At 33.5% G+C, this 21,281-nt stretch overlaps 1 protein-coding gene across 1 annotated transcript in view; it reads right to left on the reverse strand.

Moving 5' to 3' along the window:
* LOC143223076 (delta-1-pyrroline-5-carboxylate dehydrogenase, mitochondrial-like) overlaps window positions 1–20,635 on the reverse strand; it is a 69,069-nt gene extending 48,434 nt beyond the window's left edge. Inside the window, exons 1-3 of the mRNA XM_076450501.1 lie at window positions 20,167–20,635; window positions 8,078–8,276; window positions 94–141 (exon numbers count right to left, since the gene is read on the reverse strand). Coding sequence (XP_076306616.1) covers window positions 94–141; window positions 8,078–8,276; window positions 20,167–20,231 — 312 coding nt within the window. The 5' untranslated portion in view covers window positions 20,232–20,635. The remainder of the gene's footprint in view (window positions 1–93; window positions 142–8,077; window positions 8,277–20,166) is intronic.
* Window positions 20,636–21,281: the final 646 nt, after the last annotated feature.

Here is a 21,281-nt window from a genome sequence, read left to right on the forward strand (position 1 = left end):
CAATTTGTTTCACACAAGTTTTTGAACACTACACTTCTGATTAAAAACATTAAAACAACTCTGAAGAAGAGATAAAAACTTTCCATTACTTACTGCACTTGCCCAGTAATATTTGGCAATCTTCTTAGAATGATCAAAAGGCTGTAAAACAATATACAACTGTTACAAATCTATGTCACAAAAAGTAGTCTTCACATAACTAAGTTTCTCAATTCAAATAATCTTATTCTCATGTTGACTGAGAAATAGAAACTTATGTAAAAATCAATTTTTTAAACTCAGATTCAAGTTGAAATATGACTATGATTTTATATAAAATTATCATGAATAATCATACTTCTAACCTTACACATTTTAAAATTTATGTCAAGTTTGAGTAAAAAAAGTTCTTGTATCTTGTAAAAAAGAAAAAATAATGCACACTGCATGACAGGAAATTATTAAAAATCTGTTTAATGATTTGAGGATGAAACAGTTTAAATTTAGATCAAAAAAATTTAAAGTAAGACAAGTACTGAAGTTTTGAGCTGTATCAGTCCTCATTAATCCAGCTATTTAATACTTATAGATATTACAGATTCTTTCTCAATTGAAAACAGCATCTGTGACATAGAGACATAATGCTTTAATTAATTGTACCCTTTGCTGTGGATTGCAGTTTCACCTGTACTCAAGGCTCACCAGCACAGCTTGGTCTACCAAACCAAAGAAATACAGTTAAGCCTTTCATTATAGTGATTTGCACATAACATTTATGGGTTTTTTAGTAATTTTCAACCATCAATAAAGTAACATAAATAATTTGGGTGTGTGAATAATGGTATGACTTGTGTCAATACTATTATTTCCTGTCATATATTGGGCCAACAATCCGATGATTCTATATATATTACAGACTTTTCTCACCAATGGTAAAATTGAAAAAAAAAAAAATTTCTGACATAGAGGCCCAATGAATTATTTTCTTTTATTGTCCATAATCTCTGCTGTGTACTGAAGATTCTTTTATTCAAAGCTCCTCAGCATAGCTTGGGCTAGCAAACAAAAGAATAATGAAAGATATGTTCATAATGATAATAATGTTGGTTCAATATCGTTGGATATATAAAACTCTGAGGTGTAAGAGTTATTATTTAATTCATTTAGTGATCTAATATTTAATAATTATTTAGTTGTTAATACAAGAGTGTTAAAGTTAATTGTTTTCAAGGCAATATTTATAACAAATTTCATTATGTAACTCATTAAGTCACACATTGTGTGTGTAGTTCAGTTGTTGTAGTTTTCATGATTAGCTTTTTCAAAATTTCAGTTTTTCACATCATGTTAGTAATGCTACATCACAACATCTTACAGTTTGTAGAAAGCCATAATTTTCCAATAGTGAAAATGTATTTCCTACTTACCTCTACTCACAAGATACTTTTCTCATACAATGCTGCCCTCTATATGCAAACTTTTTCTTTATGCATGCACAAGCTTTTAACCTCCACCTGTTGGAATTAGATTCCAACATTTCTCTCATGCAAATCATCATGCTTTACTACTTAACCACTATAAACATGTCCACATGATGCACAAGGTTCCCCTCTACACTCTTCTACTGAACCTTCACTTCAAAATTTAGCAGAAGCTGTGAGCACCAGAGAAGTGAGGAGGAAGAGTAGAAAGTACAAGTTAAACACCTGTTAGAAATACGTTCTCAGTACAGGAAAATTACAGCTTCTAATATGGTACTTACTTCTTCTTACAAGATTAACTAGAATTCCATACTGTGAAGGATGCAGGACTGGTGCAAGGGAAAGACAAAAGAACCCCCTGAGAGAATATGAAGAACACCCCTGAAAAGAGAGAAATAGATTCCCTAAAGAACAGAAGAGAAAACCCACACCACTTCTGAGCCACGTATATTTTTCACCCATCTGTATACTTTATCAAAAATAAGGGTGGAAACGTGCCAGGAAGACTAACAGGTAAGTTCAAAAAATCACCATGAGTCACCTAAAGTTGGCCTTTCTAGTCCTAGTTTAAGTTATTTGATGTTATGGACATTTTCAGAACGTAAAGTAACAAACATTTTAAAAACTTGCAGCGAATGTTTACTTACTCACCAGGATAACTAAAGGGTAGTTCAAACAGCAGTATTAGTCACCAGAAGTTGGCCTTTCCAGTAATAGTTTCGAGTTATTTGATATTATGGCCATTTACTAATGTCAAAACAAACTCGATGAACTTTGATTCTTAAAAGGGAATCACATTAAAAAAATGTCTAATGTATAAATTAAAAACTTAAACAGCATTAAAAGAATTAATGGCCTTCAAAAAACTAAAAATATTTCTAAGATGGACAGTGTCACCATTGCCAATAATACTGTTTAACATTATGGATAAACCTTAGGACAGAACATGTTTAAAATGGCACTGTTGTTAAAGAGACATAACAACAGCAAGACAGTAAAATTTGGCTTATTGTTACCTAAGTGTTACATAAACTACACATTGGAGCATCAGTTCCAAATAAAAGAAAACAATGAGTTAAAAAAACTGTGACCAATGCATAGACTAGTTAGAACAACTTCCTCTTTCCAATTCTTATGGAAGCAAGATGGCCAAAGTCCAATAGAGGGTTTTATTTGGAAAAGCTTGTTTTCATGTTGCTCACTCCAAGTCGACTGTCAACTGGCATGGAGCTGAGCCTTGAATACAGGACCATAGTCCATGTATGAAACAGGCACAGCAGCCATAGTACCAGAGCAGACAGATTTAGCTGTGGCGTCAGCGAGCTGGTTCCTGCAAATACCAATATGGCCCAGTATCCAGAAAAACTGGAGAGAAGCAAATGTTAAAGATAATTGGGCCAGTCAGTTTTGAATATCAGAAAGAACAGGGTGTTAACCAACAAGAAGCAATTCCAGGGCCAAACGAGATTTAAGCAAGTCAGTATAAATAGTGCAGTTTGAGTACTGCTTAACTTCTATGTGATCCAGGGCAAAAAAAATGGCATATAATTCAGCAGTGGACACAGAAAATGTAGAGGGGATTCTGTGCTCAACCACCGAACCACAAAAAACCATAGCAGAGCCCACAGAGTCACATAATTTTGAACCATCTGTATAAATAGGAATGGAAGGATACTTCAAAAGATGTTCAACAAATAACAGACGAAACTTTCAATCAGGAGTATCTACTTTTCTCAGATGACTTAAAAATAGGTCACATTTGGGGATTGTAATAAGCCATAGTGGGATGGGCTGACCAGTGGATACAGTAATTTTATCCAAGGACAGACTCAATTCGTACAACTGCACCTGGATATGAAGGCCAAAATGAGCAATAGCTGACTGTCTCTTGTAAAAAGGTATGGCCCACCAAGGAAGGAAAACACAATCCCAAGTGGAATGCTTTGGCAAGGAACAAAATTTCAAAGCATACAATAAAGACAGCTGCAAACGGTGAAGGTATACAGAAGGTTCATGAGACTCTATGTATAAGCTCTGAATTGGGAAAGTGCAAAACCATAGACCAGTGATTCATAGTTTAGTTTCAATCAAATAAGAGCACAATATATCTTTAGCATAGAACATCAATCCACTTCCCAAGTGGTGGAAGAGAGGACACGGACGATGTTTGGTGTTCTTGTACATGTGACCCGTAGCTGCTAGATGTGTGGTATAAAGGTCAGCTTAGAGTCAAAGATAAGTCCCAAGAACTTTGTCTGTGGGACCACAGGCAGCACAACTTCATCGATACGGATTTCATGATCAGAGTGAAAACCCCATCTGTGGCACAAGTGCATGCAAACAGTTGTAGAGAGAGAGAAAAGAAAAGGTGTTTGCTGTGGTCCACTTCAGTAAACGATTGAGGGCAGTCTGTAGCTGCCGTTCAACATCTCTCAGGTCTAACAACTGACATGAGATGTGAAAGTCTTCAACATAGAGCCTGTTTGCAACAGTAAGGAATTGCTCAGTGGTGGAAGTAATCTTTATACTGACAGCCTTGAGGGACTCCAAGTTCCTGTAGAAAATAATGGTAAAGTGCCAAAATCACATGAACTTGGAATCACCTATCCATTAAAAAATTAAAAAAAAGGGCAAATGGCCATGTAACCAATATATATGGAGGCTTTGCAAAATGGCACATCACCATATTGTATCATAAGCCTTCTCAATGTCAAAGACTATTAATACAAGATGTTGTTGAAAAGGCTTATCTGACTGACTTTTCAAGTTGAATCAGGCAGATTTTGGTGGAATGCTTTCATCAGAACCAACAGTGAGTGGGCAAGAGGAGGCTGTTTGGTTTGAAGAACCAAACAAGATGAGTATTAACCATCCTCTCTAAGGTCTTACAGATACAACTGGACAGTACACTTTGAAGGAATCTTAGGATCCTTCTCAGGCTTAGAGAAAGGTAGGACAACAGCCTGGTGCCAGCCATCATTAAAAACATTCTCTTGCCAGATCCAGTTAAAAATAATCAAAAGAATAGCAAAAGGAGATAAATGGCACAGCATTTCATTGTGTACATCATTAGGTCTGACCGACGTATTGCCAGATCAATGAAGGACCAGTTTCAGTTCCAGTATTGCAAAGGGACAATTATAGTCATAGAAAGAATAAGCTTGAAAGGAAAAAAAGTGATCACTCTGCCAGAGTCTTGATGGCTTAGAAGGTGGATGAAGAAGCAGAAGTGCTACATATCCAGGAAAAGCTTTCACCTAGAGTATCAGTTACTTCCTGGCCATCAGAGAGCAAGATCGAGAGGGGGACAAATTATACTGCCCACTGACCTTTCAAATCTTGTCTCATATGACTTTGGAACTGGTGGTAGAAGATATGCTGGGTGTGAACTTAGTCCAAGACTCCTTCTGTCTTTGACGTCTTACCCATCGAGCATGTGCGCGGGTCTGCTGGAAAACGATGTGGTGCAAGAGCGTGGGAAAAAACCGACAAAAAGTATGCCAGGCCCATTTTTGAGCCTTTCATGTCATCCATGATGGAAAACATGTGAAGACTTTCAGAATACACTGAGCAGTTGCTTGTATAATACAGTCAGTTACTGCTGCCACACATTTGTCTATTGATGGATTACAGATGATGGCAGGATCAAGTTCTGCGAGAGCAGTGGAAGAGTGCCAGTTTGCCTGATCCAACTTCCACTGGAGCACACGGGTTGGGTGGCATTGACCATAGCCAGTCTCTCTCAAGATTATACGAAAATGGTCACTGCCTCCTTGATTATTGTTCAACCCTCTATGAAAAGTGTGAGAATAGTGAAGGGGACCAAACTGAGAGATCAACAGCAATAAAGGACAGACTAGGTGCATGAAAATAAAGAGCGACCCCTCCCATCAATATTAGCACTTCCCCATACTGGATGATGTCTATTAAAGTCTGCCAGAATTAAAAAAGAGAGATGGCAACTGTTCAGTGAGAGCATCTAGATGTGATTGATCATAGGTTTCTCCAGGCGAAAGGTAAAGAGAACAAACAGTGATGGTGCAACCCAAGGAAATACAGATGGCTACAGCCTCCAAGGATGTATCAAACGTGTAAGAGAATGTAGTATAAGAAAATGAGATATAGGTGTTACAGATGTTGAAAATTGATGCTCAGAATCTTCCAGATGTGGTTGTTTACCTATGGACTGTTTTTCACTATTTTATTGAATTTTTTTTGGAGGATCAATTATAAAAAAAGAATATCTAGGTGCCCACTGACCCCACCCACCATGAGCCCTACGAGGCAATGCACTACAATGCCAAACAAGGACACTGCCTCAATGCAAGGATTTCGTGAGCACTATACCCAAACACCAGCATCAGATACAATGTCCATAACATCTGCTGAGAACATCCAACACTGATACTTGGTTGGCCCTAGCCCAAGTGGACCAGCCAAATGACCCAAGGGGAACCATTCCAAGGCCACCCATCTACAGGAATTCAGGGCCAAAGCGGTGTGTTAGGGTTGGACCCCTCAACCACCAGGATACTCTTCTTCCCTTCACATATCGCCACGTAGGGCAAACATGTGGGTGGATGTTTAGATCCCAGAATAGGTAAACTGAAAGAACAGAACCTTCCCTGGGAGGTCCCTCACCTCGTACAGGAATCTACACAAAAGGGATAAAAGGAAAATTAATACAACTTACCAATTAAAAGTTGCTCTAAAGGCTGGAGCATGACCACAGGTGGTCATGGACATGGACAAAAAAGTGATGGAATAAAGATAGTAGGAGACAAATATACTGGCATGGTTCACATGCAAGCTTGTAGAATTTCCTCCAACAGAAGACAAAGACAAAAAGTGAAAGAAAATATGAAATGATGGATTTGATGTTAAGTACCTGTCAGAAATAATGGAAACATGGAACAAGATACAGAAGTGGTAATGTAAATTTTGGAATTCTTAGCATAAACAGTTCATACCAAACATGAGTGCAGAAAAACAACCTAAATGAAATGATAAAAAAAGAATATAATAATCAAGTTGAATAAATCAAATGAAAGTGAAAATTAACCACTTTGGAAAGAAAAATTCAAACATGTATCAATAAACAAACACAAAAGAGCATGTCCAAACTCAAATCCTGCAGAATGAGAAATGAAGCTTCAGTGGAGGAGTGTTGAGTGAGCCAAATGTGTCAGATGTGCATATCATGCTTCAATTGATTAAGAGGTGATGCATGACGATTTACATGAAAGACATGTTGGAATCTTCCAATTCAACAGGAGAAAAATGGCTTGTAACTTGCATAAAGAAAATGTTTTCACACAGAGAGCAGTACAAAAATAACTAATCTTGTGAGTGGAGCTAAGAAACCACAGCATAAGTTTAAGGTCTCAGTTAGTCAAGGTACATATATAAGCATCAAGTTAGCACAAGTTAAGAAAAGTTTCAGTCAAAATCATTAGTGACATAAAGACTGAAGTTAGCCAATATGTGAGTGATTAGCTTTAATGGGTGGTATTTTAAAGTGAGTTACCCAGTTTAACAGAGATAAGGAGAATAATTTGTCTTTTCAAAGAGTGTTCTAATGTAATTGACCCACCTGAGTGGGCTTTGGTGAAAAGGAGCCAAATATTTAAAGTTCAGGATATAACTGTAGTAACCCATGGGCTAATGTAAGTGAATTATTCACTAATACTATTGTGCTAAGAATACAGAAAATGAATTTGTCTTGTCAATTGTTTTCTGAAGTAACTGAATTAGCATGTGTGGACATTGACAAGAAAACAAAATTATTTAGTTCTAACAAAAACTGTGATTTCCTGTAGCATAAAGAATTTATGTACATATGTTTGACTTGTTTGAATATATATTATTTTAAAACAAGTGAAGTGTGCTGTCATTTTGTTGTTCAAATTTATCACCAAGTAACAAACACCTACTGCAGAATAATCCCAGTTCACTTATGCATAAAACTCTGACAAATGTATGTTACAATTCATTCACAAATCATAACATTATGTACACAGCTAAATTATTTTAACTTAATTTACTTGTAACTGAAAAGGACTTAAAACCCCACAAATGTTATATACAGGGAAGCCCGTAAGTCCTACCCATCCATATGTTATTATGTTATATTCAATTATGCATGTATTATAATTTTTTTTTCAGAGAAATATAGCCAATGTAAGCCCATTTACACTTGAAGAACATGGTGTTGCATAATATTATGCAGCAAGAATGAAGGACAGCACATAGATACACTGGATATATAAGATATATGGATGGGTAGGGACTTATGGGCCACCCTGTATAATAACCTTTATAACAGGTTTAACTGTACTTCTTTGGGCTGCTAGACCAAGCTGTGCTTATGAGCAACGTGGTATGGCAACTGAATTGAGGAAAGCATTAGCCCTCTATATTACAAGATTCTCTTTTCAATTTTACCTTTAGAGAGAAAGAAAATTTCCTGACATATAATCATTAAATAGCAAGTCTGATATATAATATAGAATAATGATTTATGCAGAAGTAGCAACATTATTCAGAAACTTAAATTATTGTAGGTTTACTTTATTGTACATTGAAAAGAACTCCATTTAGAATAAAAGATTACTTACCATAACTTGATATCTGACATCACCTGTACGAATTTCTTCATCACCAATAACTATTGGGATATCCTGACAATCATTCTTATATTTATTTAAGACAGTCTCCAAGGTTTTTAGTTCTGCACTTCCTTTCAAATATTCTAAAACAGGTTCATTGTTAACTTGAAAGTCTTCAACTTGAGTTGCCAGGGTTAAAAATCGAGCACTGTAAATATTAAGAATAACCATTACAATTAACTGTTATGTATATAACTGGAAATTTAAAATTAAATACTAAAGCAGATAATTTTCTGTGTTGAATATTTATTAATTTTTCTTCCTTAAGCAGCTTTTACTTTTGATATAGATATGAATTTTAATATATTAATATACTGCTACAAACACGAAAACCTTAGGTCATATTTTTCAACCATGTACATGTGTTTGCAAACAAAAATTTCAGTTTAACTCAATTTTTACAAAGTAAATTCCTTTAAAAATGGGTAATAAGTTGAGTAACAATGTAAAAATTGAATGGTTTTAAGACATTTTAATCAATTACTTATTAAAATATTTTACTGTATTTCATGTAATTTTACTAGCTCCTCTATCATAAACCAGACTCCTACAAGTAATTCTGTAACAATGAAATCAGACTTCTACAAATACCATTTCTGATGAACAGTAACAGTACTAACAGATGATTCTTTCCTTCATAAATATATTGCACATGTATTTCTTTTTTCATTTTTTAATTAACTACAATATAAATATCTTTCTACGCAGACTTACACATCTCTGTACAAAAATAGATAAGATAAATACAGGAAAACTGTGTAGAAAATGTTATCTTTTCCAAGTGATAGTTGTTTATTAACAAAACTTTTTGTATCAGGTTTGAGATAGATGCTCTGAATTCCATCCACTGCACCATATAATAATCAGGGTAATATCTGTTTCTGAAACTTCCTGCCTCCTTACAATTTATCAATCACAATATTGTGATACCCTTCTGACAAGTACACAATATGGAGCTACAAAAAGTATTTTTTAAATGTTTCCCAAGTAAGTTCCATTCATCTATTTTCCTGTGAAAGCTTTGACTTTTTGTCTAATTTTGTTCAGCAATGGTGCCACTGTAAATGTAAAAATATTGCTCTAGATAAGGTTTTATTTGTAAAAACAGAAATTTGGTTTTGAAGGAACAATGCATCAGTTAAATTTTGGGCATAGAACACACAAGGCTTTTCTGCATCCGTGGATAATTTTTTTTTTTTCCAAGCATTATAAGATTTAAGATTTTCATTCTTGTTCAATATATTAATTTTTAAAAAGCGTACATAGTAATGTCACATGCTCTAACCTTACATCATAATAAATAAAATATAGTCTTAAGCCTTTGATGAATTAGCCATCAAGGGCAGTCACAGTTAACTCACACTTAACTTCCAAACTGATGAAAAAAACCTAACAGTGGAATTTTTCGTAAGTACTAAAATGTTTCCAAGTATGACACTAAAGGAATGTTATGGTTAAGTCAGCACACAGTATCACACACAAAAGTTGCAATGATGTTTAAAAAGAAGGTGATATTATTTGTATTATGTAACAGTGCACTACTATTCCCACTCTCATTATCTGAACAACCAACAAGCATTTGTTAATTACTGGAGCATGGATGACATATTGCTGTACACTGAAACAGAAGTGGAGAACAACATATTATAAAGTTACAGCAGCTGGTAATGATGGTTTATAAAGTTAAATGTGGCATTTGAAACATGGACTAATTCTTAAGAGGCTGTGAAAGTTAACATTTTCTTACACAGAAAATGTATTTTTGATAATTTTCCTGGTTAAATCAAATTTGTTTTTACTTGGCATACAGCCATTTCAAATCAAGAAGGTAATGTTCATGTGCTGGCTTACTTATAGAAAGGCAACAACAGTTCGATCTCAGATTAACTTAAAAGTTAAAAAACAAGATAAAGTTTTCCACTCCATTTACTGTCACACTTCAGACATTCTCCCTTGTTTTATATGGAAAAACTGAACACATAGCTAATGTATTAACTCAATATTTTAACTATCTTTTTTATCAATAAAGGTGAGAAAAAATAACCAATCTGACCAGTTTTTTATAGATATAAACATTCCTTAAGTTCTACTTTACTTTAGACATGACTGTTCAACAAACATTTGAAAAGATTAAGTACAATAAAGATCATGGTCTCAGTATGATTTATCCAAAAATCTCAAAGAAATTTAGCAAAGGTACAGACAAAAACATTTTTTATGACAGAAAAATTGTCAATACAAGGGGTTTTATGTTATAGTGTCAGACCTGTTGCACACACATACACAATGTACACCAAAGTATTTGGTTGTGACCCACTGATTGCTAATCCCTCCCCAACTCAGACTCAAAGAACTTACTATGAGCCAGCAGGAATGTTTTCATGTCAACTGCTCCACACCTTATATTTCATTATATACCCAGTGTAATAATCCTGAAATATATAAAGTTAATTTTTGTTTATCACCACTGCAATGACTTGTTTGAATTTAAAACCAGTTCTTTCTGTGTTCCAAAGGATTATGAGGCTATTCTAATTTGCTAGTACATTTAATTGTTTGGGAAATATTTCCTTTATGTAGGCAGCTTTCGATAATCTTGCTGAGTGAGAAATCTGTGGAAAAATAGTTTCAAACATCATAAGAAACTTGGAAAAGCTTTATTTTTTATGAGGGTAAGTATCAGCATTACAGAAAATAGGAAAAAATTTGGATGATTAATAAAAAGCCTTAATCCTTGGCTGAATGTTTGGAAGTGGTAAAAAGCATAAATAGAGTCCTGAGACTTAAGTAGGTTCCAAGTTCAACAAGTAAATAGGGTTCTGAAGATCTATTTAAATAGACTCCAAATTCAAAATCAAGAAAGTTATAGCATCATCACCATTTATGAAACATTGATATCACCTCACAACAAATATGGTATTCAGTTTCCTTATTATAGTAACAGTAACAGTACCAACAGTGGCCACTTTCTATAATTCAGGTTGTTTATAGCAAAGATTTTTTTAGCAAAAGTTGAAAAAGAAAAAGAGGCTACAAAAATTATTCCTGGTTTGAAGTGTTTTAGCTGTGAACAAAGACTTAAATAACTATGCTTGTTTTCTCATACATGTGGAAGAAAATCTAGAAGTTACCTGATTCAGGTATTTAAAATCATTACAGACTTGAATAAACTGCCTACAAAATGCTTATTGGAGTGGTGGAAGAATAAGGTCAGAAACAAAATCTGAATATTAGAGGAAATAAGTATAAGCTCTGAAAAGCCAAGTCTAAACTGGTTCTTAGTCAATTTATTTTTTGTGCAATGGTTTGTCAGATGATGTGACATGTATTAGTAGCTTGAATAGTTTTTTTATTGATAATTCTGTTGAAATAGAGTTACAAAGTATTTACAGAGCTGTTTCTTTGTTAAATGACCTCAATGTGCCACCTAGTATTATATTGGATGCATATTCGTGTGGTTCTATTGTTAGCAAAGTGTTTGATTTTACTGTAAGATATCATTCAAGAAAGTATGTGGAATTTTTTGCTTTATAATTTTTATTGTTTGTTTTCAAAAAAACTAACTTTTTGTATGAGGAGACCTCAGTTATTGTCATTATTTACCTTGACTTTAAGAAAGATTAGGATAAGATGTACAAGAGTAATAAATGAGTTACTTGCTTAGGAAATTGGCTTAGTAGCATGATGAAAAATGTTAAATGGATATTTTATCTGAATGAGAGATTGTAACTTTTGAGGTTCCTAAAAGGATCTATTTTGGGAATTTTCTGTTAGCTTACCTGTATTAATGATTTTGATCAAATGTATATCTAAACATATGATACCAACTTACTGCTGTTTGTAATGGTTTTATTACTGAGTGAGACCTTGCCACTTTTTATCAATGGGTTAAGAAACAGAAGATTCATTTTTGTAAAGTAAAAGTTATACACTTATAATACCTTTCCAAATAATAGTGAGATCCTGAAAAATAATGGAGGTAGAAAATGGAGGGTTTTTTTCTCACCATACTTCACATTAAGTGATCTTCTGGTGGTTGGCTTAGAAAGACAAGGGAATAAAAAACATGCACATGTTTTTTAAATTGAATCTTTACTAATGATAAAATAAACATGTAGTAATGTTAATTTTATCAACCATCTAAGCAAACAAGCTAGTTACAGACTAGTAACTGCCAAATTCCCTTACATTCAAAGGAAATGCTTCTATTTTGAGTATCAAATAGGCCAAAGCCTATATACTGCTTTATGACAAAGCTCTTTAACAGGCTGCTGAGTACAATAATTATACAGCCTAGCCCACACTTGCCTGACCTACAATGACTAACATGAGCAACAGTCACATGCAGATTTACCAAAGAAATGAAGTGGTCAGGATTTCTCTCAAATAAGCAACATATACAGATTTCACTGCCTTTTCAGCCAAAATTTAATAACTGTACAGTTCCAAATAAGTATTGTACAATGCAAAAAAGTGACTGCAAATCAATAAATGTACATGTACTGCAGTCATGTGGAATCTGTAAAGAATCAATTTTCAGCAAAGGTACTGTCATCAAAGTATTAGAGGCAGTCTTTCATGTGCTTGGTCATTCTGATCTTCATTCATTAGATAATTACAGATTGGATAAGCAAGATTTTAGCTAAGATGATTTGAGTAAGGGGGAGTAAAAACTAGTCTAGCCCATAGATGCACATGCCTGTTGCTGCTACTACTGTATTTTCCCTCGACCAGAAAAAAAAAGAAGTTATTTTCATGTTTATAATTTTAATGACTTTGAAAATTTATTTATTTCAAAAGACCTGATAAAATACTCCACATGCACTGTCACCAGGCAAACATATTATATAAGTGAACAAGAAGTCTTAAAAAAAAAAAAAAACTTCACTCCAGGCTTAATTTTATTTTTCTTATTGACCTATCTTTAACGACAGGTCATTGACAGAAATTAGTCACAATTAGATTTGAAAAGTTTTATGTAGAAGAATACAACAAACTTTTATATCTTTGATTTTTGTAAAATTTTGAAATATTTTACACCAAATAAATTTTTACTGCAAGGAAAATATGCTATGAATGGTATTTACTGTGGATGAAACTATCTAATTTACTACAAGTACAAGTGAATTAACTAGAATTAACCGTTAGTTCAGTTTCACATGCAATTTTTTCCTCTAAACTTTTTCTAAATAGTATTTTACCATTAAGGCTATTTGCTTTGTGACTTTTCAGGAAAAGTGTTTATTTCTAATAAGCTAATTGCAAAGTAAACTGTACCATGACATACAAAAATTTATTTTTCATGCTCATGGTGAACTTTTTCTCAGCGGTATTTAGTGCTAAGTGGCAATAATTACATTGTAAGGGAGTTCTGAGTGGGCAGAACAAGTTCTGTGCAACCTCACCCAACACTGCTACAACCCTATAGCCAAGATTCATTGGATTTGCCAACATTACTCTGATATGACTGATAGCAACTCTGCACAGTGCCTTTAGCCAGTAGAGACAAACTCTTTCACACATGAAGGGCTGAGCAGCAATATAAAACACACGAACCTATATATATTTGTGACCCTCTAAGACATACTCAACCTAGATTTACATTTACCTGCTAAAATTGTCAACGTTGTAATGACTAGACTGTTATGTAGTTGATGTTTTTTCTCATTGTTGTTGCTGTTGTTTCTTTTTTTATTTCCACATTTTTAAAATATTTTTCTTACTCCCTCTACTAACTTCCCAGAAGATCAAGTGACATGAAGTACAGAGGAATAAAACCCATTTTCCACCCTGTACTATTATGAGAAATTTGCAATTTGTCCACCCAGTGCTATTATTTAGAACTGTATAGTATCATGACAGAAATTCAGGCTATTTTTAAAAAGAACATCTGGAGGAGATACTATATTAAAAGAGTCAGTCTTCTAGAACCAAATATGTGTATATATTTTTACTAGTTAGAGTACCAATCCATTAGACAGATGAAAACATTTGTTTGTACCAAAGGGTAGGAAAGTGTGCTTTATCTTTTTTTTATTAATAACCATTAAAAGTGCAATAAAACTACATAAAGGTACCAATGCTGTAAAGAAATGCATTGTATTGATGAATTCTAACAACAGTGGCTACATAGTTCATTCTAATGCTGAGGGATAAAAAGCATCAGCAGCTTTTTCATATTCAGATACAAAGTAAGAGAAGGGAGTGTCAAACTTCCTCATGTCATCTCGTGTTACTTTGTCAAGTTTGGTGCTGATTGATCAAAAAATGTGGAGAGATATAAGGAATACACACACATACTGATGTTTATTTATACATAGTTGTTTCTCACCTTCTACCTAACAATGCGGGATTATCTGTCCCACCTTATAATTGAGCATACTAATTTTAGAACTTAACTCTTTGAGATCTCTTACATGTTGTCTCCAAAGTACCACTGAATTCTACATTTTAAATGAAGGCCAAAAATGTTTTATTTTTGTAAAAACAGACTAAAATGTTGAAAAATGGTTTTCATGGGTTATTAGCTCTTTAACCAATAATACATGTTTTAAAGGTTAAGCTTTTGAAAAGTTAACATTTTCCTAAACTAAAAACATATTTGAAATAATACTTACCATTGCTGACAATACAGCTATTTCTCAACTATTTGCCCATCTAAGCATTAAAAACACTTGCTCTAGTCTTTAAAACCATGTTCAAATGCTTTAGGTAAATTCTAATTTGCAAAATCCTCCACCAACTTCAATACATCCTGTATCTATGTACTGTATATAAGCACCTCATTCAGAAAATCAATTTTTCAAGACACAAACCAGCTTTTAGTAGGGAGGTAGGGTGGGAGAGTGTTAGCAAAGGTAAGTATTACTGGAAATACATTTTCAGTTGGAAAATGTTAACTTCCAAAACACACCATTTTCTGACACTATAGATAAAATTACACACTAAGAATGTGGAGGGACCAGTGCAGGTATGATCCATACAGAATGTGTCTGGAAAGAACAGAAGTATAACAAGAAAAAAAATGGTACAATAGTGAGGGAACTGCACTATATCTAGAATAGGTATGCTCTTCACCTAGAATTATGTAAAGGATATGAAATCTGTGTTAAGGCAAAGTATGCTGATTTCATAAAAGTGGGAGACAAAGTATAGCTATCCCATCACATAACTGAGTGGCAAATCTCAAGGCATGAACAACAATACCAAGAGAATGAGGAAAAACCAAGACATCTCTTTCCATACTTTCTGCTAACAAGGAAAAAGTATACTCAAATACAATAGGAGAGACCCTTATCATAAACCTGACTAACTTAATGAAGAAAAGAGACTGAAAGAGGCTGATCAAAATGATCCTCTAATTTAGCCAACCTAATAAAAGAAAAAATGATTACAAATTCTCACCAGTTGTTCCCAGGTCACTTGCAAGTCACCCAAGAACACCCCTATAAAAGACACCCTCAGTCTGTATATATGCCTCCATCTTGCACCAAATCATATCACAGACAGCTTCATTTAACACTGCCCCTTTCACTGGTTGTTGATAAACACCAGATAATAAAGATGGAAGAGGTCTGGTTGGCCTATGCAGTTTAAACATTAACTCAAGACTTCATATCCATCAGTAAATTTATTTGTTGTTGTTAAGTAATTTATAAATATAAATGAAACATCACTCAAAAGCATAACATAAATAGCAAACAACCACAATCCAATTGATAGAAACTTGTGACAAATGCTTTGTCAAAAAATGTTATTCCATTATCTGAATGAAGTGCTTATATAACGTAACTAGATAGAGGGTGTACTGAAGTTGGTGGAGGATTTTGCAAATTAAAATTTGCCTAAAGCATTTGAACATGGTTTTAAAGACTGAAGCAGGCACTTTCAAATATCAGATAGGCAAACAGTAGAAACCCTGGAGATTTAGAAACAGCTATATTGTCAGTGGATAGTAAGTATGTTTTGGAAATAGGTTTCACAAGATTGCTGTAAGGGCTGTAGATTATTGGTTAATTGAAACATACCATACAAATGACTGGAACTGCTTGTAACTGTTAACTTGTTCCTGTAAACAAATTCCCAAGAAAGATAAAATAAGTGAACCCAAATTTTATTTCATAAACTCACTTATTCCCCTCCTAAACTTCTATAAGATGGGGAGCTGTTAGAAAATAAGTTTCCCAACTGAAGCCTTTCCTGTCCTTCCCAGTATTACTTTTCTAATACGGTAAGTCTATGGACATATTTACTTTCAGGTATGATAGTAAAAAACTATTAAACTTTGCTCTCTTCTTTGCTGCAAATCTTATGTTATTTGCATAACTTTTCTCATATGGCAAATTATGTAGTTAATAAAATGGTTTGCAAGTAAAGTTTGTGTTATGCAGTGGGAATGAAGAGAAATAACAGACTTTCTTTCCCAACTAATGCAAGTATTAGTTCATAGTTTTAAGGTTTTCTTCCTTTGGACTTTAAGTCCCATCTCATCCATAAACAATATATACATCAAAGACCCTGCACAATAATTTTTTTTTTTCACATATATAAGTATCAGTTTTTATCACAGGATAAAGTACATCACATTTTCAAATTATTTTTAATGCAGCAAATTAGCAAATCATGTGACAACCACAGCCAAAATTTGCTTCAATGGAATAGCAATGGACTAGCATGAGAATAAGAAAAGAAACAAGTACCTTATTTACAGTGAGCTTCTATCTCAACATAATGTTCAGAGACAAAAAAGAACTTATTGGTCCACCTAGTCTGTCCCATTTCCTAAACTTAACTGGAATGAACTATTAAAAACAAAAACACTCAAGCCAGTCATTAGCATTTAAATAGTTATTAAGTTTTCTCTTTAACTTAACTGCCTCCTCTATATTTGAAGACAACCAATTCCAAAGTCCAACTACCATGTTAGAAAAATAGTTGAAGATAACTCCTACCCTGCCAAAATTTGTATTACCTAATCCTACCTATTAAGTGTGAAGATATTAGGTTGAGGAATAATTCGTGAGCATTTTTTAATTATTTCATTCAATGAAAGACTATACAATACTTCAATGCATGAACACATTACACCCAAAACATTTATTATGATACTTTATTTCATGTAATACCTAAGTATATAGTATGCATTGTTTTAAATGAAATTGCAAGAAATTAAATGCGAAAAGCAGATGGTGTCGAAAATGCTTGATTTTGTCCACTTGACATTCCATTTAATGAGCTGAAAATGAAAGCAAAAATTAAAGACATATGAAAATCAAACACACCATCTATTAGGGCAAAAAATTATCTACCAAATGACATGAAATATTTTGCAAAAGCGTTTCATTTATGAATATATTTTTTTAACTTGAACAAACGATCACGAATTATTCCTCAACCCAATAAAACAAGTTCAGAGATTTTGACTTCCCTTGTATGACAACACTTCCATCCTAGGCACCATTCTAGTAGCCCTCCTCTGAACCTTTTGCTAAATTTACTTAAGTTTCTTCATTTGCTTATAAAGTTGGTTTGATTTTTATTCCAATTCAAAACAGCACCTACTCTGTTTGGTATCAAGGGATAGTAGGATAGATTTCCATTTGGAAAGGTGACAAAGGTCATGTATACACGTTATTTAGAATATATATTAGAAAGGAAGATGAACTACAGAAAACTGTATTAAAGATACTTAAATAAGAGCAAATTACAGTTTATAGTGGCACTCAATAAAAGGGTGTGTACTTTGATAACTGTAACAGGTTTACTGCCAGTCAATGAGGAGAGGGTGGACTCTAAATACTTAGGTAAAATTAAAGATCAGAGTGGATACAAAGGTCAAAGTGAACTTTGACTGCTATCAGAACAATAGTGTTCTGGACCATGTGTTACACACGAATACCAATTTTGCATGGAGTGTGCCAACAGGATATGGGTTCACTAAAATAAGGCTTTCAGTCATACTCCTTTCAACTGTAGCATACCTCAAGCAGCTGAAGAATTAAATGAGCATTTATGCTATTCCTTACAAGTACATACCAGTCAAGCTACAAGATGTAACACAGCATCTATAGATACATGTGTGGTTGTACTGTTGAAACAGGAATTGGGAAACCATCATCCTTGAACAACAGATGAATTTTAAAAAAACCTGCAGGAAAGTGTAGTATTATTTGAAAATGGTAGCCTTATGATGAAGACTTTTCTAACAGAAAATATGTTGCAGGGATAACATAATGAAGGCCATCAGACAAACAAGCATAACTAAACATAGCAACATGAACTGTAATAATACAGCAAGGTTCAAAAACTGTTTTAATATAATGTATTCAGTGCCCAACCTTGAAGTAGTTCTTTCAAAAACTATTGGATCTACAATTCACAGTTATATTTGACTTAATCATAAGCTAATTCACAATTTTTATTAAAATATTACAATCAATATTAACCTTCAATCAGAGCAAACTATCTATTTAGGTCAAAATAAAAATAAATCCAGTAATGTGCAATTAAATAAACTTTTTCTTACATTCTAACATGTAAAGACTATTGACAAACATTTCAATTGCAGTAATAACTTACATTAAATGATAAATCTGACAAACTGAATTTGTTATGGCTTTAATTATACGACACTGTCAATACTAGGTTACAGAATCAGACTTAGTTTAATGTTAATTTTCTTGGTCCTAAAAAGAGTAAGCACCGGGACCAAACAGTTTCTCCCAGGGTTTAAAACAGATTAGAAATCAGATGTGCAAGCCTCTCTCTTGTTAATTTTTGGTTGGTCAACACAGTAGCCAAGTTCCTAAGGACTGAAGTATTGCTGATAGTACTCCCATTGCCCTGAAAATTACAAACCACCAAGATTTATATCTGTAGCTGGAAAACTTTTAAGAGTATGATAAAAAGAAGTTTACAAAACTATCAAGTGTCATCATGGAAATGTTGTCACAATATCGTAAAAGAACACTAATATGGATTCACCAAAGGGAAATCTTGCCTTACTAATTTCTTACTTTTTTTAGTAGATTAATTATCTGAATGATGGAAAAAGTGTGAAATTGGTGCACTCAGAGTTTCCAAATGCTTTTAATAAGGTATTAAATGAAAAATTAACTGAGTAAATCACATTAACAGGAGTGAAGGAAAATCTACTAAACTGAACTGAAGAATGGATGAATGAGAAAAATATCAAAATTGTAATGCAGTCCAGATAAACAAAACCTTGTTACTAATAAAGTGTCTTAGGAGTCAGTATTCTTAGCTGTAATGATTATAATGAGAACTGCAAAAGGAGATTATGATCTATATTTATAGTAAATATAAGATGATACATTTAAAGCATTGTAATTTGGATCACACATTCAATGTAGATTAGAACTCATGCAATTATGAATAGCATAAGTAGAGAAAAAAATCTTGGTGAACACATCACTCATGCAATTAAGACAGTACTATGATGGTTGTAATTTATAAATTGTAGTGAAGTTAAATGTTTAAGGTTTCTTTGTACGGGTACTGATTAAAAGTCAAATAAATATTTATATATCTATAGAAAGCATTAATTGTGCCCCAACAGATCTGAAATATCTCTATTTAGTTTCAAGAAAAAAATGTTATAGTGCGTCTGAGGATGAAATCTAATTGTTACTCTTGAGAAAATATTGGTAAGAGGTGATTTTACTAAAGTTTGCGATTATCTATAAAATATATGTAGAAAGACAAGTTGACTCAGTTATGGTAGCTTAATTTTTCTAATTATGACATGATTTCCGTCGACAGAAGCAAAAGATTTTATAAGTATTAATTTTTAAAAGAAAAATGAATATCCTTAAAATGGAAACGCTTTTTACTTTTTCTCAAGCGTGGGAGCGCAGACAATAATCTTACAGTTGCAGAAAGTACTAAAAAAAAAAAAGACAATATTAACTATTCAAATATTATATTGTACTTTAAACAAGACCAACACAGAAGGAAAACTCTTTTATTTGTAATCAGTAGTAATTTATGTCAACATTTACCACAAGAGCTTAACCCACCTTGCACACAACCGCGACGCATTACTTCCCGAAACTTGGCGCATCAAACCTGCTAGAGCCATCATAATAAAATATGTTTTTGTTTTAAACGGATCTGCTTCTGAGTCAATCTCAAGAATACTATGCTACAATAAAATTCCTATACTGAAATATATATTTAGCCTCATTCATCCAAGTTTTACTAATAATAAATAATTAATACTTCTTCTCTAGCTAAAAATTAAGCCTAACACCCTTGTGCATCTATTCCGCTCAAGGTGAAATCAAATACATCAGCTCACGCCCTCTTTTACTTTTCTTTAGAAAAATAAAACGAACTTGTAAAGTTTTCAGATATATGCAGCTTTAAGTTGAAGAGCAAAGCAACGTTCATTACACAGATTATCTTATGACAAAGTTTAAACTGCAACATCACATCATGATCAAACCCAATAAAACGAGTACATACTATTATATAGTGTTAGAAATCTAGACACTTATAGAACATATAATTACTTAAAGTGAAAATTATGATCCGAATCAATGGGAGAAGTCCCGGCATAGCCAAGCGTGTTAATGCGTGCGACTCGTAATCTAAGGGAAGCGGGCTCGCATCCCCATTACGCAAAACATGCTCGCCCTTTCAGCCGTGGGGGCGTTATAGTTTGAGGGTCAATTCCACTGTTCGTTGGTAAAAGAGTAGCCCAACAGTTGGCGGTGGGTGGTGGTGACTAGCTGCCTTCCCTCTAGTCTTACACTGCTAAATTAGCTTTGTGCGAAATTCAAAAACAAACAAACAAACACTGGGAGAATAATAAAGATCATATTATAGAATATCTTAAAACATTAAATGACAAATAAATAAAGAAGCGCTACTATTAACCCATTGAAATAAGGTTTTTAGAGACTCCTTTGCCTCAAAAATGCGCTCCTTACTTTGGGATCGTGGATGTGTTAAAAGTGTGATGGTTAAATTCCCCTTTTTGGTCAGATAAGATTTCGGAATAACCTAAAAACTGATGATGAGTGCTCTTAACTAGTCGTCTTTACTTTAATCTTTCAGTTCCAAATTAGAAGTAAGAAAATCTGAAACAAAACAGTTCTTGATGACGAGAAACCCACTTGAAATACAAATG

The sequence above is a fragment of the Tachypleus tridentatus genome, chromosome 8 (genome assembly GCF_004210375.1).
Source record: "Tachypleus tridentatus isolate NWPU-2018 chromosome 8, ASM421037v1, whole genome shotgun sequence".
Taxonomy (NCBI): Eukaryota; Metazoa; Arthropoda; class Merostomata; order Xiphosura; family Limulidae; genus Tachypleus; species Tachypleus tridentatus.